This window comes from Tachypleus tridentatus, chromosome 1 (genome assembly GCF_004210375.1).
Source record: "Tachypleus tridentatus isolate NWPU-2018 chromosome 1, ASM421037v1, whole genome shotgun sequence".
Taxonomy (NCBI): Eukaryota; Metazoa; Arthropoda; class Merostomata; order Xiphosura; family Limulidae; genus Tachypleus; species Tachypleus tridentatus.
The window spans coordinates 91,043,852-91,065,469 of NC_134825.1; the positions used below are offsets into that span (position 1 = coordinate 91,043,852).

The 21,618-nt window shown below is 32.0% G+C and overlaps 2 protein-coding genes across 2 annotated transcripts in view; one reads left to right on the forward strand and one right to left on the reverse strand.

Moving 5' to 3' along the window:
• Positions 1-21,618, forward strand: part of LOC143232694 (uncharacterized) — a 408,737-nt gene that overhangs the window by 222,584 nt on the left and 164,535 nt on the right. The window lies entirely within an intron of this gene.
• Positions 2,850-14,731, reverse strand: LOC143255462 (enhancer of rudimentary homolog). The gene is made up of 4 exons (XM_076511168.1): positions 14,554-14,731; positions 5,589-5,673; positions 4,375-4,495; positions 2,850-3,971 (listed from the first exon to the last, which is right to left on the reverse strand). Exons 1-4 carry the CDS (start codon positions 14,554-14,556, stop codon positions 3,890-3,892), a joined length of 291 nt encoding a protein of 96 aa, XP_076367283.1. The 5' UTR covers positions 14,557-14,731; the 3' UTR covers positions 2,850-3,889.

The following is a 21,618-nucleotide window of genomic DNA, read 5'->3' on the forward strand; positions in this document are numbered from 1 at the left end:
AAAAACAGAGTAGAGACAACCCACCAGTTTCTTACCACATGATGAAACTGCTATTTTCATGATTAATCAATGCATGACCAGCTCAAGTTAGAGAACAAGTCAACAGTGCCAAACATCACAAGGTGCCAACAAATGCCTGTCTTAGGGGTGTAGGAAGATGACTGTTCTGTTCTACCTGATAATAGGGAAGGCTGTGTTAAGGATGAAGAAAGTGAATGCCCTATAATATACTGGGTGCAGTAGCACAGCAGTGAAACCAGTTTTGAATTTGATGGCTAAATGATAGACAAGGTACATTTTGTGCACTGATTGATGGAACAGTGAGAAAGTTTCCCATAGAAGAATAAAGATGGACACTCCATACTATGTGGGAGATCTTGAGGCCATGTGTATGAAGGTTCCCACCTATGATTTGGTAATTGGAAATATACCAGGCAGTAAAAGTTTTAAGGAACTGCACAGAAAGAGAATGGATGAATCATCTGTAATCACCACTAGAGCTCAAGAAAAGAAGAATAAGCAAGACATCTAGCTTCTGCAAGTATTAAGAGGCAACATATTTAATGTATAGTTTGCAGTAAGCACAAAAGAAAGACCCTTCACTGCAGAAACGTTGTGACAGTGCCACAGCAAAAAAATAAAGTACAAGACAAAGAGGAAAAAAGACATACAGAATAAAGGACTGGAAGAGGGAGTGTTGTTCTGGATTTACAAAGGCAGATATATTAGGCAGAGTAAAAAGATCTTAGTATTAACAGAATACCAGACTAGTAATGAAGTTAGCTTGTGAATCTATTGTAGGAAGAAAGAATATGGCAAACAGAACTGCCAGCAACTTCCATTGGCCACAAGTCATTGGAGATGTGACCATATTCTGCAGGTTATGTAACATCTTTCAAAGGACAATACCTAGAGAAAAGGTATCAAGGTGTCACTAGATGAGATGCTTTTCACAAATGAGCTATTCAGCAAAGTCGCTGTGACTTGATAAGACCACCAGCAATTGTACCTTATAAGACTAAGTGCATGCTGACAGTAGTTGACTATGCATCATGTTACCTAGAAGCCAGAACACTGCCAAAAATAGAGATGGAAAGAGTAAAAGAAGCCCCAGTGGAAGTAGTCTGCAAAGTAGGTTTCCCAAAGGAAGTCTTGAATGGCAGAGGGACTTAGTTTACCTCAATGCTGTTACAAGAGATGTGCATACTCATCAGAATTAGGCAACTCTTTACAATACCAGGTGTAATGGACTTTGTAAGAAAGTCTACTGTGCCAATGTGCAGATGTCTTCACAGATAAATCAAACAAGACTTAGCTTGTGCAACACAGCGTCAAGACTACAACTATGGACCCAATCAAGGTGAAGTCCTAACAGGTGCCATGTGCAGTAAGGGACCTGATAAATAAGGAATCATTGAGCTATTTAATTCAGCTTACTGTTCACCAGTATTAACTGGGATCAAACTGCTTCTGCATAAATTCCTGGAAATTGAACCTTGCAACAAAGCCTGACTTTGAACCTAAGGCCAACCCATAGGCTATCATGGCAAAACTAGTTTCAAAGATATGAACTTATTTCAAAATCTGTATTCTGAGATTCTCACCAATTTGGTTAAATTTGTATTAATAACCAGACTACAATACCATACCTACTCCCATGTACGTTTCCATAAACCACATGGTAGTTGCTAGACATGAAAATGAGCATTTTAGCAAACGGACCTCATTCCTGTCAAACCTTTGAATTCTAGTTTCCAAAGCTCAAATGCTCTTAAAAGTTCTTTTGGCAGTAACCTGTAATTTCTTGAAGGTAACACTTTGAGCTCCTTATTATGGTACATTTTTTGGTTCTTACTTTAAGAATGGAAACTACAACATTTCTCTCAAATCCATCAAATTTCTTATTATCTTGCAGCCTGGATAGTAGGAAGATTTATATACATAGTTTTATGAAGCAGAAATGTTTTATCATAATCTTAATTTTAAAGTTATACAAGCCACTTACTTAATGTTCAATGCCACCTAAGGTTATGAAATTTGGAAATTTTAGGTAAACCTAATGTATTTCACAAATATATACATAAAACATTAAATGTGAATCATGGGAAAAAATAGATTATGAAGTTTCATCTCAAAATCATGGAAAAAATTTATTGTCAGTATATAGCTTATGTAAATAATCAAATAAAGTACAATGAATGTCAAATTGTAGGTATTTGAAACAAAACAAATTTACCATATTTCTGTGTTCTAATATTGATTTTATTACCTGTACTAAATAATGTACTTGTTTTTTCAATATTACCTGTGTGCAGGTAAGCAGAATTGAACATCAAATTAGCCATAAAGCTTAGAACATTCAGCAAAATATGGTGCACTGTTACAACCAATAACAATATCAAGAACCTTATGTCACCATGATTTCAACTTAAATTATCACCAAAATAGTTGCACTAGGAAATGTAATAGCAAATAAACAATACTTTGAATTTTATAATTTTTTAAAATTTCATTTCCATAGTAATATGTTTATACTCCATATTTGAAGCATTTTCAAAATTTTGGAAAAGATCATTGTACATTAAAATGCCTAGAGCTTGATCACATTAAACTTAGTGTTAGTAACACCTGATAAAATATTAATTCAGACCAAAAGATTTAAAGCCTACTTCCAAAAATGAAATATCTCAAGTTTTACATATGACCAGCTTTCATAAATGGTTGGCTTTATGTACAATTTAGGTAAAAATATACTTAACTCTTAATCTACAGAGATAGTAAAAATCCTATAATCCAAAATATAATAATTAAAAATTTATTATTGACTTAAAGATAACGGTTTCAGACACTTTTATTGTTTACCTCATTGTTAAACATGAACTTTTTATTGTATCTTTATTTAAGATAGTTAACAATAAATGCTGACAAGAAAATATTAATTATATGAAATTTGACTTTTTTTTAATATTTGGATGCACAAATGTCTACTTTGTGATTATTCAGTTATAAATATTGACAAATTTGTCCCATATAAAAGTGAATGTGGTAAAGTGAACAACAAATAGTAACTAATGTGTGCAAGATGTATCTGAGGGATAAAGGCATGAAATATATTGTGATGAACATCTTTGCAACTAAAGAGCACTGGTATTCATTTTTCTGAATTGTAGAATTTTATACATTCTGATAGACCCTGTAGACAACAGAAACATGGCAATATGACTAAAAATATAGATATTTACGGGATAAAAATAAACGAGAGTGATCTTACCAAGTACTTTTACTTCAAAATTGTCTTTTGCTTATTTCTCCACATTTTTTGATGTCTTATTGTAGATTTTAAACCACATGACAATGTAGCTTGAAAAAATATATTTAGCACACACCTAAAAGTCATGACAAACTTGTCCCTAAGTTAATGCAAAATTTAACCTTTCTAAAATCAATAAAGGCTAAAACTTTTACATTTGGGAAAATTTCCACAAATTCAAATAAAAAGACTGAACAAAATGAAAAAATAAACAAAATAATAAAGTATTTTTTTAGTAATGGTATACAGGATATAGAAAACTAGATATCACGGAAACACACTCAGAAACAGTTTTGACAGACACAATGGTTGAAAAACAGTGGGAAGAATTTTATCACAAATGTACGGCTTTAACGAAAACTTGATAACAAGGAAAATATTTTAGCAAACATTTAATATATTAAAGCCCTAGCAATAACTAATACAAACTATGTTCTTTTCTTTTTGAGTCAGATGTAAAACTAAACTGATGAAACTATGACAAATGTGTAATTTTGGACTCCAAAATCTTTGTGATGTATATATGTTCACATTAACAAATTTATGTAAAATCAGGCTTCAAGACTGGTTCTTTGAAGCCTACCTCCAAAAAAGAATATATATCTTTTCCTTGATCCAATCTTTGTTATAAGGAGCATACGTATTAGTGGACTTCTGGTACCTAACAAGAAGATTAAAACACATAAAACATGATAAAATCTTCTAACAAGTAAGTTACAAAGGAAAACTTATTAATACAATACAGATAATAAGCTATAGGTGCATTACAAAATCTCAGACTAAACTAATCTATAAAACACTACTTAGACAAAAAAAAATTCAAGGGTTTTACCTTTACCATAAATTAGTTCTTACAGGCTTTTAAAGATAAGATTTAAGTAATTTGTGCTTTTAATATACAAAAAACAGCAAACTTGATAGGGGGATCTTACCCTCTGTATATAGTTTTCCTTTTTTAAAAAAATATTAATGTCAGAAACATACAGTTTTCTGTTTTTAAACTTTTTAAAAGTAGAACCACATTTATAAACTCGACTCTAATATCTGAAACAAGTTGAACTTACACTAAGCAACTAAGATCCTGTAACTGATCAACAAAATCAAACAACTGACTTATGTCATATGTGATGGATGGTGTATTTGGATTCTGGCGTTTCAGATGTTCTTCGTATATGTGACAGACACCTGCAAATGTATAGCATCCAAAACTCATATTTTACAAGGGTAACTAAATATTTATGTAAGTATAAAAGCAACTGAACATTTATTTCAATTTATTATCTGAGGTTGTTGGCATTACAAATATTATTATTAAAAACAAGAAAATGTGAAGTAGCTTGCATGCCACAAAAATACTGACATTGCTACATTGTAATTAACATCCAATTAAGTATTTTACAGAAAGCAAAAATCCTCAAGTGATTGCATTCTTAAACATTCAATATTTTGAAAAACATTAAACAAAAATTAATCACAACACATATTTTCAACAAATAAGTCTTGTGAATCCTGTACCCTGACTCCAAAATATTTATCAAGTCTTTAGTGTATTATCTTATAATACTGCTATTGTAAGTGACTAAGAATTTTATTATATATCCATGGCAAGGCAGTTCAACTTAAAATGCAACAACAACAATGAACAAAAAGGGTAAATTAAAAATAAACCTATTTTGAATAAATTCTATAGCTTACTTGATTTCATGTTTTGATAACATTTTAATAAGGAGCTTATTAAAGGTTAAACTACATATACTAACTGGTAGTGCATTGCTTTTTGCTAGTTTAATGCATGTATATTTTTTCCTAGAAGATTGACAAAAATTTGTTTAAATATAGAAATTTTTTAATATCCCATACTTAAGTTTGTTTGGCCAAAATTAATAGCTCAAAAGTGAAACATGTTACTCAATGAAACATTTTGAAATTTATAAAAGAACTCAGCTCTGTCCCTTTGGGCATATTACTGTCATTGAATATATCTATTTTATAAATAGTTTGGTTCTTAATCACACACAAAATGGTCAAATAATTCATTTCAAAAAGTAAAATGGTATTCATTTCTTGCTGATGTGTAGTTTTAAACACTCAGTTACTTACATTCCTTTTATGTTTTTATACATATGAGTAAGCAATTTATTAATAAAAATTAAACTATACATCAGTATAACTTCTATACAGTACATACCTGTCAGTTCATCACATTACCAGTATACATTTGTGCATGTCTATATAACATGAAAAAAACAAAAAACTGTGAATGAGGGAATGTGCTAACCTTCCATGCACTCATTAACAGATTCATAATCAGAATATGTTCGAGTTTCTGGCTTTCCTGGCTGAACCAACAAAATGGTATGTGACTGAAAAGAAAAGTATAAATAAAGTTAAAAGTTTGAGCACTTTGTTTTTGTACAACAAATTTATTGAAAGAGAATTCAGAATTAAAATATTTCAGACAAATACTTCAAAATGACATTTATTTTATTTATAAAATAAATTCCACCCTAGTTTGTGAAATTCTGAATGTGAAAGAGATTTACAAAGTCTTCTACAGCAGTGTTTTCAACCATCAGACTCCAGCTCATAACACAGCTCTGATAATTTTTGTATCATGCCATAAGAAACTTCCAAAATAGCATCATAAATATGTACAAGAACATGCAGGAAATTTCAATAAAATAAACAAATGAAATATAATTGAAAATTATATACAAAGTAATATAATAATGAGTGGTAAAAGTGGTAATAATTCTCCTGGAATAAATACATTTTATTTTGACATTATTGTAAGTACATATTTTCATATTAATCAATTTATTTATTTCACTTTTTTTATTTTGTTTCTGATGGAATTTTGATACAAGCCTTAGGCAGACAATAACTAACTGCTGGATCTCTATCTAAAATGGGTAGAGAACCACTGCTTTATAGGATAGCACTAAACTTACAAACATAATAAACAGTGCCCAACTTATCCAAAAGTTTGACAGCAAACTGAGAAGTCTCACCAAACTAAGCACAAATGGATGCAAGTTACCTGTAAACACATCAACATGAAGGTGACAGAAAGCCAGTTGTTCTGAAAGGGTTACAGACTCCATATCATAAGGCAAACCATTCTATGTTTGTCTTTAACAAGGAAATAATTTTACCAATGACAAAGATGGAATGCAAGCTTGGGAGCTTACAATTTATACTTTTCACAGATAGTGTAACAAAATCCCTAGTTCTCTGAAATGCCTAAATAATGTCATTTCTAGGTCTTTTATACTACAGAGAAAACTTTCAAGCATCTTCACTTCCAGTATCCTCTTCAGAGCTTGATTTTATTAAACGTTTTTCAAATCCTTCCTTAACACTTTCTTTAGAAGAACAAAAAATTATCTCACAGCAGTCTTTCAGTTAGCTGAGAAATTTCTGAAAACAGCTTATTTATTTTAAAGTTTTAACATAAAACTTGTCACAGTAAGTATATTTATTTTCAAGAACCTTTCAAAAATATTTGAAGTTTTTTTTTTTTTGTTGTTGTTTTGCAGCAGAAATAAAATGTATGAAAACAAATTCTTCCCCTTTAAGAAAATTAGTCAACTTGGGAATATTCTCTCTCCTCATTCAAAATAATTTAGGCATGTTCATATCCTCCATAATGAGATCCCCTTTAAAACACTAGTATTATCTTTACCTTTCCTGCAGTTCATTTTAGCACAAAAAGTATTTAAGTCAAATTTGAGCCAAAAGTAATTTCACAATTAATCTTAGGCTTAATGATAACTTTCTTGAATTTTCTGTTGTCTGGTCCTTTAAACCTGAGTATCCCCCCAACTTTAAAATGAATTTAATGCTCCTACAACCTGAATGCTCTTTCGGTAACACAATGAAATTTCCCTTTTAATCCACTCAGCAAAATGTTTTTAGTTGTATTGCAAATCCATTAGTATAAATGCACAACCTTTTCAGTTAGTTTAATGAAACTACAGAAAAACAAAATGAATTCCATTAGTCTTCCCACTGTTACTGATCAGAGAAGCTATCTACCATTTATGGGACAGTTATATTATTGTTTGTAAGGAACTATGTTATGATTGGCACATAGAACAGATACTTATGGATTCTTGTGACCCAACTTACTGATTGGTCAGTTACACAGAGTGAATTGTGACTGCAGTTTTTGGTATCTGTAGACAGATTCATATCTAATTTGAAAGCTTCAAACATACAAGCAATGTCCTGCTGTTGTTTCAAAGCTATAACATTTAATCTGTTAATCAAGCATTCTTTGTTTTTTCTATATTTTTCCATTTTTATTTATTTATTTATTACAGTTCATTATACTTCAGTTTAGCATACACATCACAGTGCAATAATCTACTAATTCATGATTAGCCACTCTTCTGTTTCTCATATTCAGTAAATAAGGTGTTTTGATTTTATTCCATCGTTATTTCTTCCTTTTTTTTTATTCCACCACCAACAAATCACCACATCTATTCTTCATATAGTAGGTTTTTCAATCTGTTGTTGCACACAACAGTGTTAGAATTGTTTCAGAAATTACTATACTGTCACAGTCAAACATCTGTTTATTGGATCTAAAGAAAATATCAATAAGCACTATGGATCACATCTACAGGATTGCTATAATGCAGATTTAATGTTTGAACTTCTATTTTCTACTTTTCAGTTTACTGATTAGTAATGCTATAATGCAAATTAAATTTCTTTAACCAAGTTACACACAGTAATTAGTAAGTTTAGTTATTTACCTACTGCAATGTAAATCAATGCAAAATTTGGGGTCCACTTTTGAGGAATCCCTGCAAAAGTTTGTTTGCAAAACACTCAGGTTTCCTGAAGGGGCTAAGTGAAAAGTTTTACATTTCTGCAAATATCAGGAAGGAGGTGATTCATTTAGAAATCAGTACAACCAGCAGTTTATGAGGAGTTACAATGACACAAACACAATAAATTTTACTACACAGGTTTTTCCCAATCTTAATGATATCACTTCCTGTCATAAACTTTCTGTTCACTTCTAACTTCTTTTATTGACCTTATTTCTGCAAAACACAGTTTAAACATTCCAATATCCTATGCTGTTAAATTTGGAACTAATCACCTGTGAGTGCTTTTTGCCCACTATCCTTAAGTGTCCCACACACCTGCTGTGCCAACCCAAATATAATCCCCTTGAAAATCTCTTATATTTGCAGCCTGCTTAAAATTTCTTGCCTACATGCAACACTTTTGAAAGAGCTAATCAATGATTGCTATTATCAGGTTTTTGTACCTGGTTAATACTTTTTTATTTGTTGTCATGTTAATATCATTAACCCTAATATGCACTACAAAAAGAGCACCTTTATTAATTCTAGTCATTGTTATCTATACTCTTTAAAGATCCCACTATATACAAGAGTGTTTTAAATAATGAGAAAGAGGAACATATGGTTGTATATAGATATAGAAAAATTGTATTTTGGTGGAGAAAAATTAGGTATTTGATTTAAATGAAAAAAAATGTTAACTTTTGATTATTTGTCATTATTGGCAGCCATAAAGGAATGTATGTCTAAAAATGTTCATGTCTGAAATTAAAAAAAGCTTTTCCAAATAGATAAGTAGAGAAATCTCATTTCTAGCAGATAAAAATGTTATCTTATACAAAAAAAAAAAAAATTCACTTGTACAATGGAAGATGTTGTAGCTATTATATAAACAAGTCAGAGATATTATTAAAGCTAACAGGGATTATGCAAATTCAAAACCTCAAATTGGATTTGAAGGGTATTAGGTTTAAGTTAAATGAAGAAAAAACAACAGCCTTTAAAAGAATATGAAAGAAACATAGCTAAAACAATAAACAATGTTATTACTGTGTTTTTTCAAGGCAAATGAAAAATAACTTGGGAATTTCAATTTATTTTCAAGAAATGAAATTATTTTGATAATTAAAGGCTGTAAGTTATTTAATAATGATAGAATTTTTAAGAGGGAGTGGAGTTGCTCTTGATAATAATACAAGAACTACAGCTTACTGGGTTTGAAGGCACAAAAAATGATAATCAAGAGTCCTTTAGAAACACAGGTTTCAAGATAAAAAGGTTTTAATTAGCAATTAGCTAAGGACAAAGAGGAACTGCATAATAAGATTAGTGTTGTTAGTAATAAGAATAGTAAAGGTAAATTTTGACTTTAGACACACTGAATAAAGTAAGAGAAAAAAATTTCTTGTTTGATTCCAAGGTAAATGAGGATGGTTTTCTGTACCAAGTGATCAGAGAGCCAATCATGAAGGATAACACTTTAGATTTTTAACAACTAACAAACAGATAGTTCCAAAAGTTCGGCAAAGAAATATTCACAGATTAGTAATAATTTTATAACTAAGCTTAGTGTTTTGTTAGACATAGAGATAAAAAGAAATGAAGTTTTAAATTCTTAATTTTCAGAAAGCTCATTTTGAAGCAATGAGACAAGAATTATGATTAGTGAACTGGGATAATGAGTTAAAATGTAATATAAATGTTTTCACAAGTAAAGTTAATCAGATTCCTAATAAGAGAAAAACCAAACCTAACATACTTTAATAAAAAAAAAAATCATGGCTAAATGGCAGGTTTAACAAGTTTAAACTGATAGGTAGGTTAGAAGATTTATGAGACCATAGGAAGACAAGAGAATTGGTTACAAAAAAAAACAAAACATTATGAAATCCAAAAGGGTTTACAAGGAAATACTGGCTGATAATGTTAAATGTAACTCCAAAAATGTCTTGAAGTATGTTAAAGATCAACAACAAAAAGTACTGACATGGTGACATTTTTGTTGAAGTCTATGAGGTGGTTGGGATTTCAAATTTTTCTTTTCCATTTTTATTTAGCAACATACTTAACCCTAGGTATTCTATGGGAAATATTGCAATTGACCTTAATCATTAACAACAGAAAGCACTTGGAAAAGATAAGGTTTTAAACCAGGTTAATGATCAGATATAAGTATCCCTCAGTAAACAACAGTCAAGCACCTGAGGACTGTAGTTTTTTTCTTTTTCTTCTATTTCTGAAAGGGGTGATAAGAGTTGACTGGAAATTACATGGCCAGTTAATATTGGTTTGGTGATGCAAAAATTTCTAAAGTTTAATAAAAGAAGCTTTACAAAATCATTTAGTGAAATGTGATATCGTACATGAAGGGTCAACATGGATTCACAAAAGGTAAATCTTGCTGAACTAATGTTATCTTTTCTTGAGGTTGTTACTTATCATTTGGAGGATGGAAAGAGTACTGTGATTTTCAAATAAAAGCTTTATATAAAGCGCCTTTTGCTAAAAGTTTAATTGTGGCAAAAATAGTAGAGAGATTTCTTGGTTATATGTAAAATCAATTTTTAATTAAAAAACCAGAAAATAAATTTAGCTTTTTACAAGACTCAGTGTAGTGCAGACTTATAGTAGTGCATCTGCAAGATGAATATCAATATATTGGAAAATTAAGAGGCATACCACAAGAATAACCAGTTTAAATTATTTAAGCTTTAAAAAGAGATGTCTTATTTTTGAACTTGTTTTTCCTTTGAAACTCAAAAGAATGGACAAGAGGATGATGAACTAGTTTTAAGTGTTCAAAATTGCTAGGGATTAGGTTGTTGTTTTTTTTACAGGTTCTCTATTTGAAAGATGGAAGGATAGCTTTAAAATACAAGTTTGAATATTAGGGTAACAGATTTAAGCTTTGAAAGCCTATATGCAATTTCTTTGAAGATGAATGGTTAATGACATTGTTGATACAAATTTATTTATTTATTTTTTGCAATAAACATATTTACTTTAATTTTAAAGACAGAAAAGTTAGTGATCATAATGGATCAAATTGCTTCTAGATCTCTTAACTATTTTGTTATATATATATACTTCCTTACCCCTGCATGCAGACATTCCTCCTTTGCATATTATAAAAAAGTTTGCATTTCCTTGTTGTTTTTTTTAACTTGATAGAACAGTTATACCTTTAAATTTATTTTCCATCTGTAAATTTTACACAACTTTCTTGCTTCACCTACCTCATTCATTCCCTAATTTTAAGTTCTTTTCCAAGTCAAATTCAATCTTTTCCTCTTATAAAGCAAAATTTTAAATTCACTGAATCAACACGAGTATCTCTCTCTCTCTCTCTCTATATATATATATATATATGTAAATTATATCTATCCACTCACCATGTAAATCTAAGTTTTGCACTATTTATCCTTCTACAGTTAACTATTCCTTTAACATTATTCTTATGACTAGCTTTATCAGTTAGATTAACAGTAATGACTCCTATACAATTATAGTAAACTTGAATGACTTTAGTTTTGAATACTTTATTTTGAAATAAGATGACATTATACCTTATGTAAATTTTTGGGATATGTTTTTTCTTAAAATATAAGAAAATTATGTTTGTATGATTTTTGTCAAAATCCTTTGGTTATAATGTTAACTTTATAATTTACTGGTGTCTACCTGAAAGAGCAACAGAGCAAAAATGATAGTTAAGCTTATATTCTGTACAAGAATTACACCATCACTAAAAATTAAACTTACTGCAAACTGCAAATAAAACTGATACTTCTTTCAGTGTTTACATACTCAAACTAACATTTCCCTAAAACTTTGGTAAAGGCCAATGTTATCAATGAAAACAGACAGCTTAAATAACATTTCAGTAGTATATATAGTCACATAACAGACAACTTATAACTTTTATACAAAGGCAGAAGAATTGACCATCAACAGTTGTTAAGTTTGTTACAACCACCACCTTTCTATTTTCACTAAAGTGTTAAATTCGCCAAAGTGTTTCACCATATGAACTTAGTTATAATACTTGAAAAGCAAACAAATATGCTATGGATTTTTGCCAGTTAAAACAAGTTGACCTTTTCTATTACAATGTAACAAACAGATATATCAGTTTTGACATTTATAGCCATTTGATGCAACAATGGATTTACCCCACAGCTTCATAAAAACCTTTCCTTCCACTGCAACAAGCAGATATAACCCTATGGCTTCATAAAAGACTGGAAAACATCAAATTCCTAATTTCAGTTTTTATTGGCATGCTCGTAGATTTCTATATGTGCTTTTCAGTGGCTCTCACTATCTCTAACTGATATCTAATTTTAGTCCATGTTCACCCACAACGTACCAATAATTACAGTAATAATGGTATCCATTATCCTGGTCTTTAACTCCATGATGTTTGTAATTGGTGTACAATACATTATATCCTTAACATAGCTCCATACTTCTATCCTGTACTAGCATTTGCAATTATGTTGCACTACAATCACAGACTTGTATTCTGCAAACCAATGATGCAACAAATCTTTTCTTGGACAGTTGCCATTTTACAGGGTAATATTACTCACTGCAGTGAAAAATGCATATAAATAAAACTTTTAAGTTAGGCTACAAAATGCTGAAAGCTGCATGATTGTATTTCCTTAATTATTTAATTAAATTTTAAGACATAAAAGATATTTTTAAGTAACTCTGTATAATGCATACTTATATAAAATGATGGTACATCTTACCTGTGCCAGTTGGGATATGGAAAAATCATTTTAAGCCTCATTTCTAAACGTGTTTTAAGTTACAAGTAAAGGCATTACAGACTTTTCTGTAGTGTACAGCTAGGTGACAAAATAATTAGTTTTATAAATTATGGAGCATCAAAGGAATTTTTTGGTCCATCAAGAGTATCTTCATTCCAAAGATCCCTCCACAAACATAAAACATGCACTTAATCTAAATGTAGATAATACAGTGGATTTGTTAGGCACATAGTTAGGTTTTCAGAAGTTTTGATAAGATACATTAAAATACAAGACTTCTTACAAATATTGTAGTTGTTAAGGCAGGACTTTAGCTAATTAAATAAAATAAGAGAGAGTTGGGCAGTAGAAAGCAGGAAGTTATTATAGTGTGAGATACAGTAGATTAATATAAGTGGTATACCATAGAGTTTTATGTTAAGTTTCATTATTTTTCATTTTTATCAATGTGGATAAAGTAATCTGAGAATTTGTTGAGTTTACAGATTATATCAAATTCAAGAGCATTTTAATTCAAATTACTCTAGTTTTACAGAGGTTTGACAATTCATTAAACTTGGCCAAAACCTGAAAAATGCTTTTTTAACATGAAAGGTTAAAAATGGCTTAATAAAACACTAAAATTATACATATTAATTCTTACAATATTAAATATTATTATTGTGATAGTTATAGCTGTGTTGAAGAACTAGGTAAATATGATAGGGTAAAAAGGGCTATTACATAACCTATAAGCCCCTTTAGACATCAACTAGTGACATGGAAATAGAATTCTAAACTTAATGGGGGAAAAAAAATATATATATATATATATATTTACTATAACTCACAGCTTTGCACCAGTGTACCCTAAAAAAAACACTGGTTAGCTCTCACCTGGAATGATGTGTTCATTTTAATTGCTTTATTTAAGAAAGGATGTCATGTTATTGGAGGAACTTCAGAGAATTGAAATCTATTGACCGTGCTGATGCATGTTTGTTGAAGAAAGCAAAGGGTTACGAGAACTGAACTGACTGTGAGTTTTAAATACATTAGAGCGTCAGAAACCATAAATCCTAATAATGTCTCATAAAATAATTATACAAGTCGTACGATTACAGGATACAAGTTTAAAATATAGAATAACTCAAACAGGACTAATACAGACCATATTATTTTCATTACGATAGTTGATCTACTGAACAGTTTGCCTTTTGAATGGTAGATGCTGTAAAATTGAACGAGTTTGAGAGCAGATTGAACATATACTTTAGAGACGAAGGTTCGATTCAGAAAATCGTTTATGTAATTTGAATTAAGGTGGTTAGAAACTTTGAAATCTGGTACTTGTAGTAGTAGAAGCAGCACCTAGTCAAATTGGCCCTTGATATCAAAGATTTTAAAGTTAGTGTAACCTTCTATTTCAGTAAACCAAGTATCTTTCTGTAAACTTTTCAGAAATTAAAAAAAAAAATTATACTGCTAGTTTTATAATGCTTCTTCCTTTTTATTCGTACATATGACGGGCATAAATAAAGAAGCTTTGTCTCCTTGTTCTTACTTGCAATACTTGTAGTAAAAATACTGTGTGCTGTTTTCGTTCCGAAATGGAGATGACAGGACTAATGTTATAGGTACACTGTATTATAAAACTTACCATTGCAATGTAAATGAGCAGCGTTTAGACGAAATAAAACTTCCAATAATTATTAATACGGCCACAATGTCTTACTACTCACAGAAAAAACAACAACAAAGATTTAAGTTTGATAAACCCACGCAGATTTTAAGACTTCTCACCTCTTTAAATTAGCTGTAAAAAGGGGGCGCATGTAACATTCACATTATCGGTTCATTTTGTAATGTCATTTTAACAAAACTAATAGGAAACGAGTGCGTGTGTGTTTTCTTATAGCAAAACCACATCGGGCTATCTGCTGAGCCCATCTAGGGGAATCGAACCCCTGATTTCAGCATTGTAAATCCGTAGACTTACCGCTGTATTAGCGAAGCGATAGGAAACGACAGGTGGCACTTCTTGATCTAAATAATATCAATTGTGTTTGTTTGTTTTCGAATTTCGCATAAAGCTGCACGAGGGATATTTGCGCTAGCTATCTCTAATTTAACAGTGTAAGACTAAAACAAAGGCAGCTAATCATCACCGCCAAATCTTGGGCTACTCTTTTAGAAACAATTAGCGAGATTGACCGAGCATAATAACGCCCCACAGCTGAAAGGGCAAGCATCTTTGGTGTGATTGTAATTCGAACCCGCGACCCTCAGATTGCAAGTTAAGTTAATACAATAAATAATGAAACAATGCAACAATCATTATAAAAAAAAAAAAAATCTTTGCAACTCATGAATGTATATAAAACATTAAAACACTTATAAGACAATGAAACAACAGACACACATTATATATGCATATATATATAAAACCTTTGAGCAAATAAATACGTAGTCCAAAAACAATTCTTAATAAAAAGAAATACATGAACCAAGCATGTTAACAAAGAAAATAATTGTACTAGAAAAAATTATTTAACATATTATCACACACTTCAGTTAAGAGGGGATTGTCTAATATACTAAACAGAAAAGAGAAAACTTTTAGCGTAGAATGTAACTACATCGTTATTTATAGTTGCAGATGACCTACTTTTATCAAAGAAATTACACACAGACATACATAAACTTTGACCATGATATATTTGTATTGCATAATAAACCCCCCTATACGAGGTCTGTTCCAAGTTTCACTGTGTCGGTATTTGGGTATTGATGTTAAATACCCAGGAGGGTCAGGTACATTAGACCTCTTCCTCCCTCCCGAACGATTATAGCGTCTGTCTTTAGGGGTTTTTTTTTTTGTTTTATAGCTTTGGGCCAGAGTAAAAGTATAACATCATACTCAGGCCCATTTCAGGGCTCAGTCCATGTATGGACGAACAAGAAGTTTTTTTTTTTTTCCTTTATTATTTCTCTTGTATTTTTTTCATTTTTTTCTTTTTTCTGTATTTTCATATATATATATATAATTTTTTTGTATTTTTCTCCTTTTCTTTCAGAGAGAGAATGCTACTACTACTTGTAGTAACAAAAAAGTAATAATAATAATTATTATTCAATATTGAATAATAATTCAATAAATGAAAAATAAAAATAAAAAATATATAAAAAATAAAATAAAATAATGATTAAAAGAAAAATAATAATAATAATAATAATAAAAAGGAAACAGGGATTAAGTGTCTAGTGCATATTGGCCAGCTTGTGTTACATTTCTTAAATACATGTTAAAAGGGGAGAGGTATTTAGGACTATTTACATCATGTACGTGATATCTGTCGAGATCACACATTAAGTCATTCTTATGCCAATTCTTATTAAAATATTTTAGCGTATTATGCAAGAGTCTTTCAGGTATTGTGTCTATGTTTGCATATTTGTGCATGAATGTGGTTGAGGTGCTACGTGGTACTTTATATGCCGAAGTTAGCACTGAATTTTGTATACGTTGAAGTTTCTGTAAATGTGTGGGTGCTATGTTAATCCAGGCAGGTGATGTATATTCTATTGTTGGTCTAATGTACGTTTTGTAGATTTTAAGTATGTTATCTGGTGATGTTCCTTGGATTTTACCTGAAAGACTTCTTGCATAGTTTGCTCTTTTCCAGATTCGTATCAGTATATTTTTAATATGTGGTAACCACGTTAATTTTGAATTATAGGTTAGACCTAGAAATTTAGCAGAAGTAGCAGTTAGTAAAAGTGATCCATTCATATAGAGCTTTGGTGGATCTTTTTTCAGCTTGTTCAGTCTGCTGAATAATATGACTTGGGTTTTCGGAATATTGATTTTGATTCTGTATTTCTGGCAGTATTCTTCAATGTTATTTAGGACTGGTTGTAGGTTCGTTGCTGCTATTGACGGAGTGGGGGCACTTTTCCAGACTGCTACATCGTCAGCGAACTGTGATGCATAACCTAAATTTAGGTCCGACAGAGGCATATTGCTCACGTACATGATAAATAATATAGGGCTAACAACCCCTCCCTGCGGGACTCCTGCTTCGGGTGAAAAGGACCCTGAGTGGGCCCCATTCACATTTACTTTACACATTCTGTTTTCCAGGAAGTTGGATAGCCAGCGAATAATTCCCTGGGTTAATGCCATTTCCTGCAATCTATGACGTAAACCATTATGCCACACTGTGTCAAAAGCTTTCTCAATGTCGAGAAAACAAGCTACAGTGCATTCGTTTTTATTAAAACTGTCTGTTATTGATTCTGTAAGTCGAATCAGATGGTCTGTAGTTTGGCGGTTTTTTAGAAATCCGTTTTAAATTTCTGGTAATTTTGAATTTTCTTCTAAGTATACTGACAGACGATTACTAATTATCCTCTCTAATACTTTGCCAATACAACTGGTTAAGCTAATCGGGCGGTAGTTGTTTGGTTTATTCGCTGGCTTTCCTTCTTTCTGGAACATTAATATTATTGCTTCCTTCCAAGAAACGGGGATATATCCTGCTGATAGTGATAGATTACATAACGCTGTTAGGTGTTCATATAATCTCTGAGTGTCTTGTTTTAGGAGGATAGCTTGAATACCATCTTCTCCAGGGGCTTTGTTTTTTGTGTTGTTAATGGCAGTTACGACTTTTGTTACAGTGATATGTTTTATCAGTTGATGAGTGCTCCAGTCTTTTGTTTTTTCTTGGTGTGTAATAGTGTTGACTGGAAATTTAGGTGTAAAAATGCTTCTGTTGTGATTAATAAAGTTGTTAACTGTATTATAGAAGTATCTGTTCATGTCTGGTTCATGATGTGTCTTAAACGTGTTTTCTAGGTGTTTTTTAAATATCTCGGCTTTTTCTGTGTTAGTGTATGCTGTTTCTTCATCCAGTTCCAGTGGTGGATATACTGTGTTTGTTGTTCCTGTATTTGTAATTTTTTTCAAGTGTGTCCAGAATTGTTTAGGATCAGTTTTGTGATTTAGATCGGAACAGAAGGTGTCCCAGTTTTCTTGTTTTTGTTGTCTGATTAAGTTTCATATTTTATTCCTTATTGTGTTTATCTGTGTTTTAAGTGTGGGGTTGCGATTTTGAATGTACTGTCTGCGGAGTATAGTCTGACTTTAATTAAGTGTATTATGTCTTTATGTGGTTGCCATGAATGAGTTGTTGTGAAGTGTTTTTGTTTCGGTATAGAACTGTTGGCTGCATGTTTTAGACACTCAGAAATGATATGACAATATGCATCTATATCTGATGCGTCCGCGGCAATGTGTAGTACTTCGGGAGGTAAGGTTTCATTTAATATAGTTTGAAAAACTGGCCAATTAGCTTTTTTGTAGTTCAGTTGGTCTTTAACTATGATTTTATTTAAGTGGGGGGTGAGATTAAAGATACACCAAACTGGAAGGTGGTCACTATCCAACGAGGTCTGTTCAAAAAATACTCGGACTATTTGAATTGCGCGGCTCCAGTTGGTTCCAGGGGAATCCGCTTGGTGTCGCTAGGTTCGCACAGATCATCTGATTACGACGCCATTTCCCGATTGTAGATATCTTTATTTGTGTATTAGCTACGCGGTTTTAAGTAAAGTGCGATTTTTTTTCGTTTGGCGGATTTCAGAATGAATGACCTGAAGGAGCAACGACTTGCTGTGAAATTGTGTGTTAAACTTGGAAAATCTGCGACTGAAACTTTTGCTATGCTTAACACGGCTTACGGTGATGTTGCTATGAAGCGTACGGCATGCTTCAAGTGGCATGAACGTTTTAAGGTCGACAGTCCATTGAAGATGATGAGCGTCCTGGACGTCCTTCCACGTTAACTGACGACCCACACGTCGACAAACTCAACACCCTGGTGCGGGCAAATCGACGTCTGACTGTCAGGGAGCTTGCTGAAGAGTGTGGGATATCAGTTGGATCTTGTTACGAGATTTTGACCGAAAAATTGAAGATGCACCGCGTTGCTGCGAAATTCAGCCCTCAGAACTCGTGAGTTTTTGGCCAAACACTCGATCACTGTTCTTCCCCACCTCCCCTACTCACTTGACCTTGCTCCTTGCGATTTTTTCTTGTTCCCCAAACTCAAAAGACCCTTGAAAGGAAGAAGATTTGAGACGATTCCCGAGATTAAGGCAAATGCGACGAAGGAGCTGGAGGACATTATAAAAGAAGCGCACCAGGACTGTTTCAACAAGTGGAAACACCGTTGGGATAAGTGTGTGCGTTGGGGAGGAGAGTACTTTGAAGGGGTCTTACACCTGTAACTTCTAAATAAAGTACATTTTGTTTTATGACGTCAGTCCGCGTATTTTTTTTGAACAGACCTCGTAATAATAAAATACAAAACATAAAATAAAAGTAAACAAGACTCCTTGTTTAAAGAAAAGTTTTTTTTTAAGAAACACAACTGTGCAAATCAAGACCTGTAACAAGTTGCTTTATCGTAGGAATGAGATAGCCTCGTTTGTGGCTACAAGACACCAGTTACAAAAGCTTTATTTAAAAATCCAGGATATCCAGTCAACCAACTCGGGGAAATTTACAAGTAAGCAAGAAATATAAATGATATTGAGTCCAGTACTACACCAAAAGATATACACTTTATTAACATAAAGACATGAAGGCTCATGATCAACGAAAAACAATAATATATATTACATAACATTTTATACTTTCGGTAACTTATATTAAATCAGTAATGTTTTTAAGCCCCATAAACATTGCTTATTTAACTTTATCAACTTTTGTGTTATACACATTTCTGTCTGGCAAAACTATTAGTGAAAGGAGAATTGCAATTAAAACTCATATGGAGTTAGTGTAATGCAAATCTTACACATATAAGTAAACTGCCATTTTCTGTCTGTATGTCTCGGGAACTTAGCTGAAAACACTAGATCAGTTGGAAAGTTTGGAACAACATTGAATTCTCTGGCGCATCTTCAAGGCCGGGAACAACCCTGACGTTGGGGATACCATGCTGTCAGAGACAACCACACTTTTGGTCCAGAGACTTTAATTTTTATATGATTTGGCAACATAATCCTTTCAAACTCATAGGGGTAGACTCCGAGGTGATTGGTCCAGCAATTAGAGTGCACTTGTCTTCCTTTAGTGATTAGTGGCCAGTGGCTGGACGTTAAATAACGTAAAATACGGTTTCTAATCCTTTATAGTCTGTCTTGAATAAACATCTTTTTTTTTTAAATAAGTGGTATTAGACTACATTTCACATCTTTGAACACATACATCCGCCTAGTTAGAATCACTTTAAGTAAAAAAAATCTCTACATTATCACTGATATCCAGACAGTGTTAGTTGTTCTTGTCAGGTTGCGTCCAAAGTTCGTCTCTCATTACCATTTCACAACTATTATTTTGCAACATGACCCAAGTCCATTGTTTAGCTCGGCCAAAATACATGTTTATTGTAAAGTGGCAGTTCATTTTGTGAGAAAGAAAGCTGAAACGTTTGTTTAATATTTCATAACACAACCATTAGTTCAAGGACTGTAGTTAGCCAATGATAAAGTATAATTGGACTATTTGGGCTATTTTAGGGTGCTTTGCCTCTTCCTCCTTAAGGAAAATTTTTATAAAAAAATCACCACAATACTTCCATGTTTCTACACTCGCTTATTGTTTCAATAATATCTAATTAAGGTAAACCAGTTTCAATATCCCATTCCTCCTATTACTAACAATCAACTGTATCATCCTAATCGTGAGTTATTTAATGAATGTAGATATAACATATACCGACATTTATGATGTTACGCAGAAATAACGTAAAAAAATAGGAATTCACGTAAAAAAGCAATTAATTCATTCTGTCCAACCTAAATCAATTCTTATAATGACTACTCAAGTACAAAACCCAGGGTTTTACATAATATATATCAAACAATCATTAATTTATGCAAATTTCTATCTGGCTTACAAATAATCAAATGTGATTGTACATAGGTAAAAATTAATTACATTAACAAACAAAGAAATTTCTCATAATTTTACAACTTTTCACTCTATGACAGTTACAATGTGTGTTTTATTTTCTTGTTCTTCTTCATGCGAATTTTGCTCCTGTTCTTGCTCTGGTACATGTGTAGTTGGTAATTGAAAGTGGGGACTGATGCACACCAGTTGTAAATGTCAGCGACTTTCCAGTCGAAACAATGTTGGTGTTGTTTTGTGTGATGATCTTAACGCATTACTGGGGTTACTAAACTTTTATAGGTAGGGCAATCCAGCTTCTCCAGATTTATGCAGGTCATCACGAAGATTTAGGAAAGAAGCCGTGACTTTCCTCTTCCTTTTGTGTACAGGTGAATGTGGTGGCCTTTCACCTCCTGGCAAATGTTGTGAAGTTCGTAGAAAAATATTCCCTCTCTTTCTTTTCTGTCCTCTTCTTTTAATATTATCCTCGGAAAAGAGGTTAGAAGTTGTAAGTTCCGTAGTCGACAAAGACTTAAGTGACATTTTCTTGATAATATGTATTTCCGATATCTGAAACCGTCCCATGTTCACCAAGACACTCTTCTTAAAATAAGGGATGTAATATGTTCAAATAATTTAAGTGCACATAACACACTTAGCTACATAAAAGATTTTGTTTCTTTGGGGATAATTCACACACAAAGGGTTATATTTCTAGTTTGTTATAATTTACAAGTCGCCTTACAACTATAGTTGACA

Bases quoted from the DNA above. Each gene is read 5' to 3' on its own strand.
- LOC143255462 (XM_076511168.1), bottom strand. The intron at 4,496-5,588 runs GTTAGCACATTC...ATACATTTGCAG, and splicing joins TGTTAATGAGTGCATGGAAG to GTGTCTGTCACATATACGAA. The intron at 3,972-4,374 runs GTAAGTTCAACT...TCTTCTTGTTAG, and splicing joins CAGGATCTTAGTTGCTTAGT to GTACCAGAAGTCCACTAATA.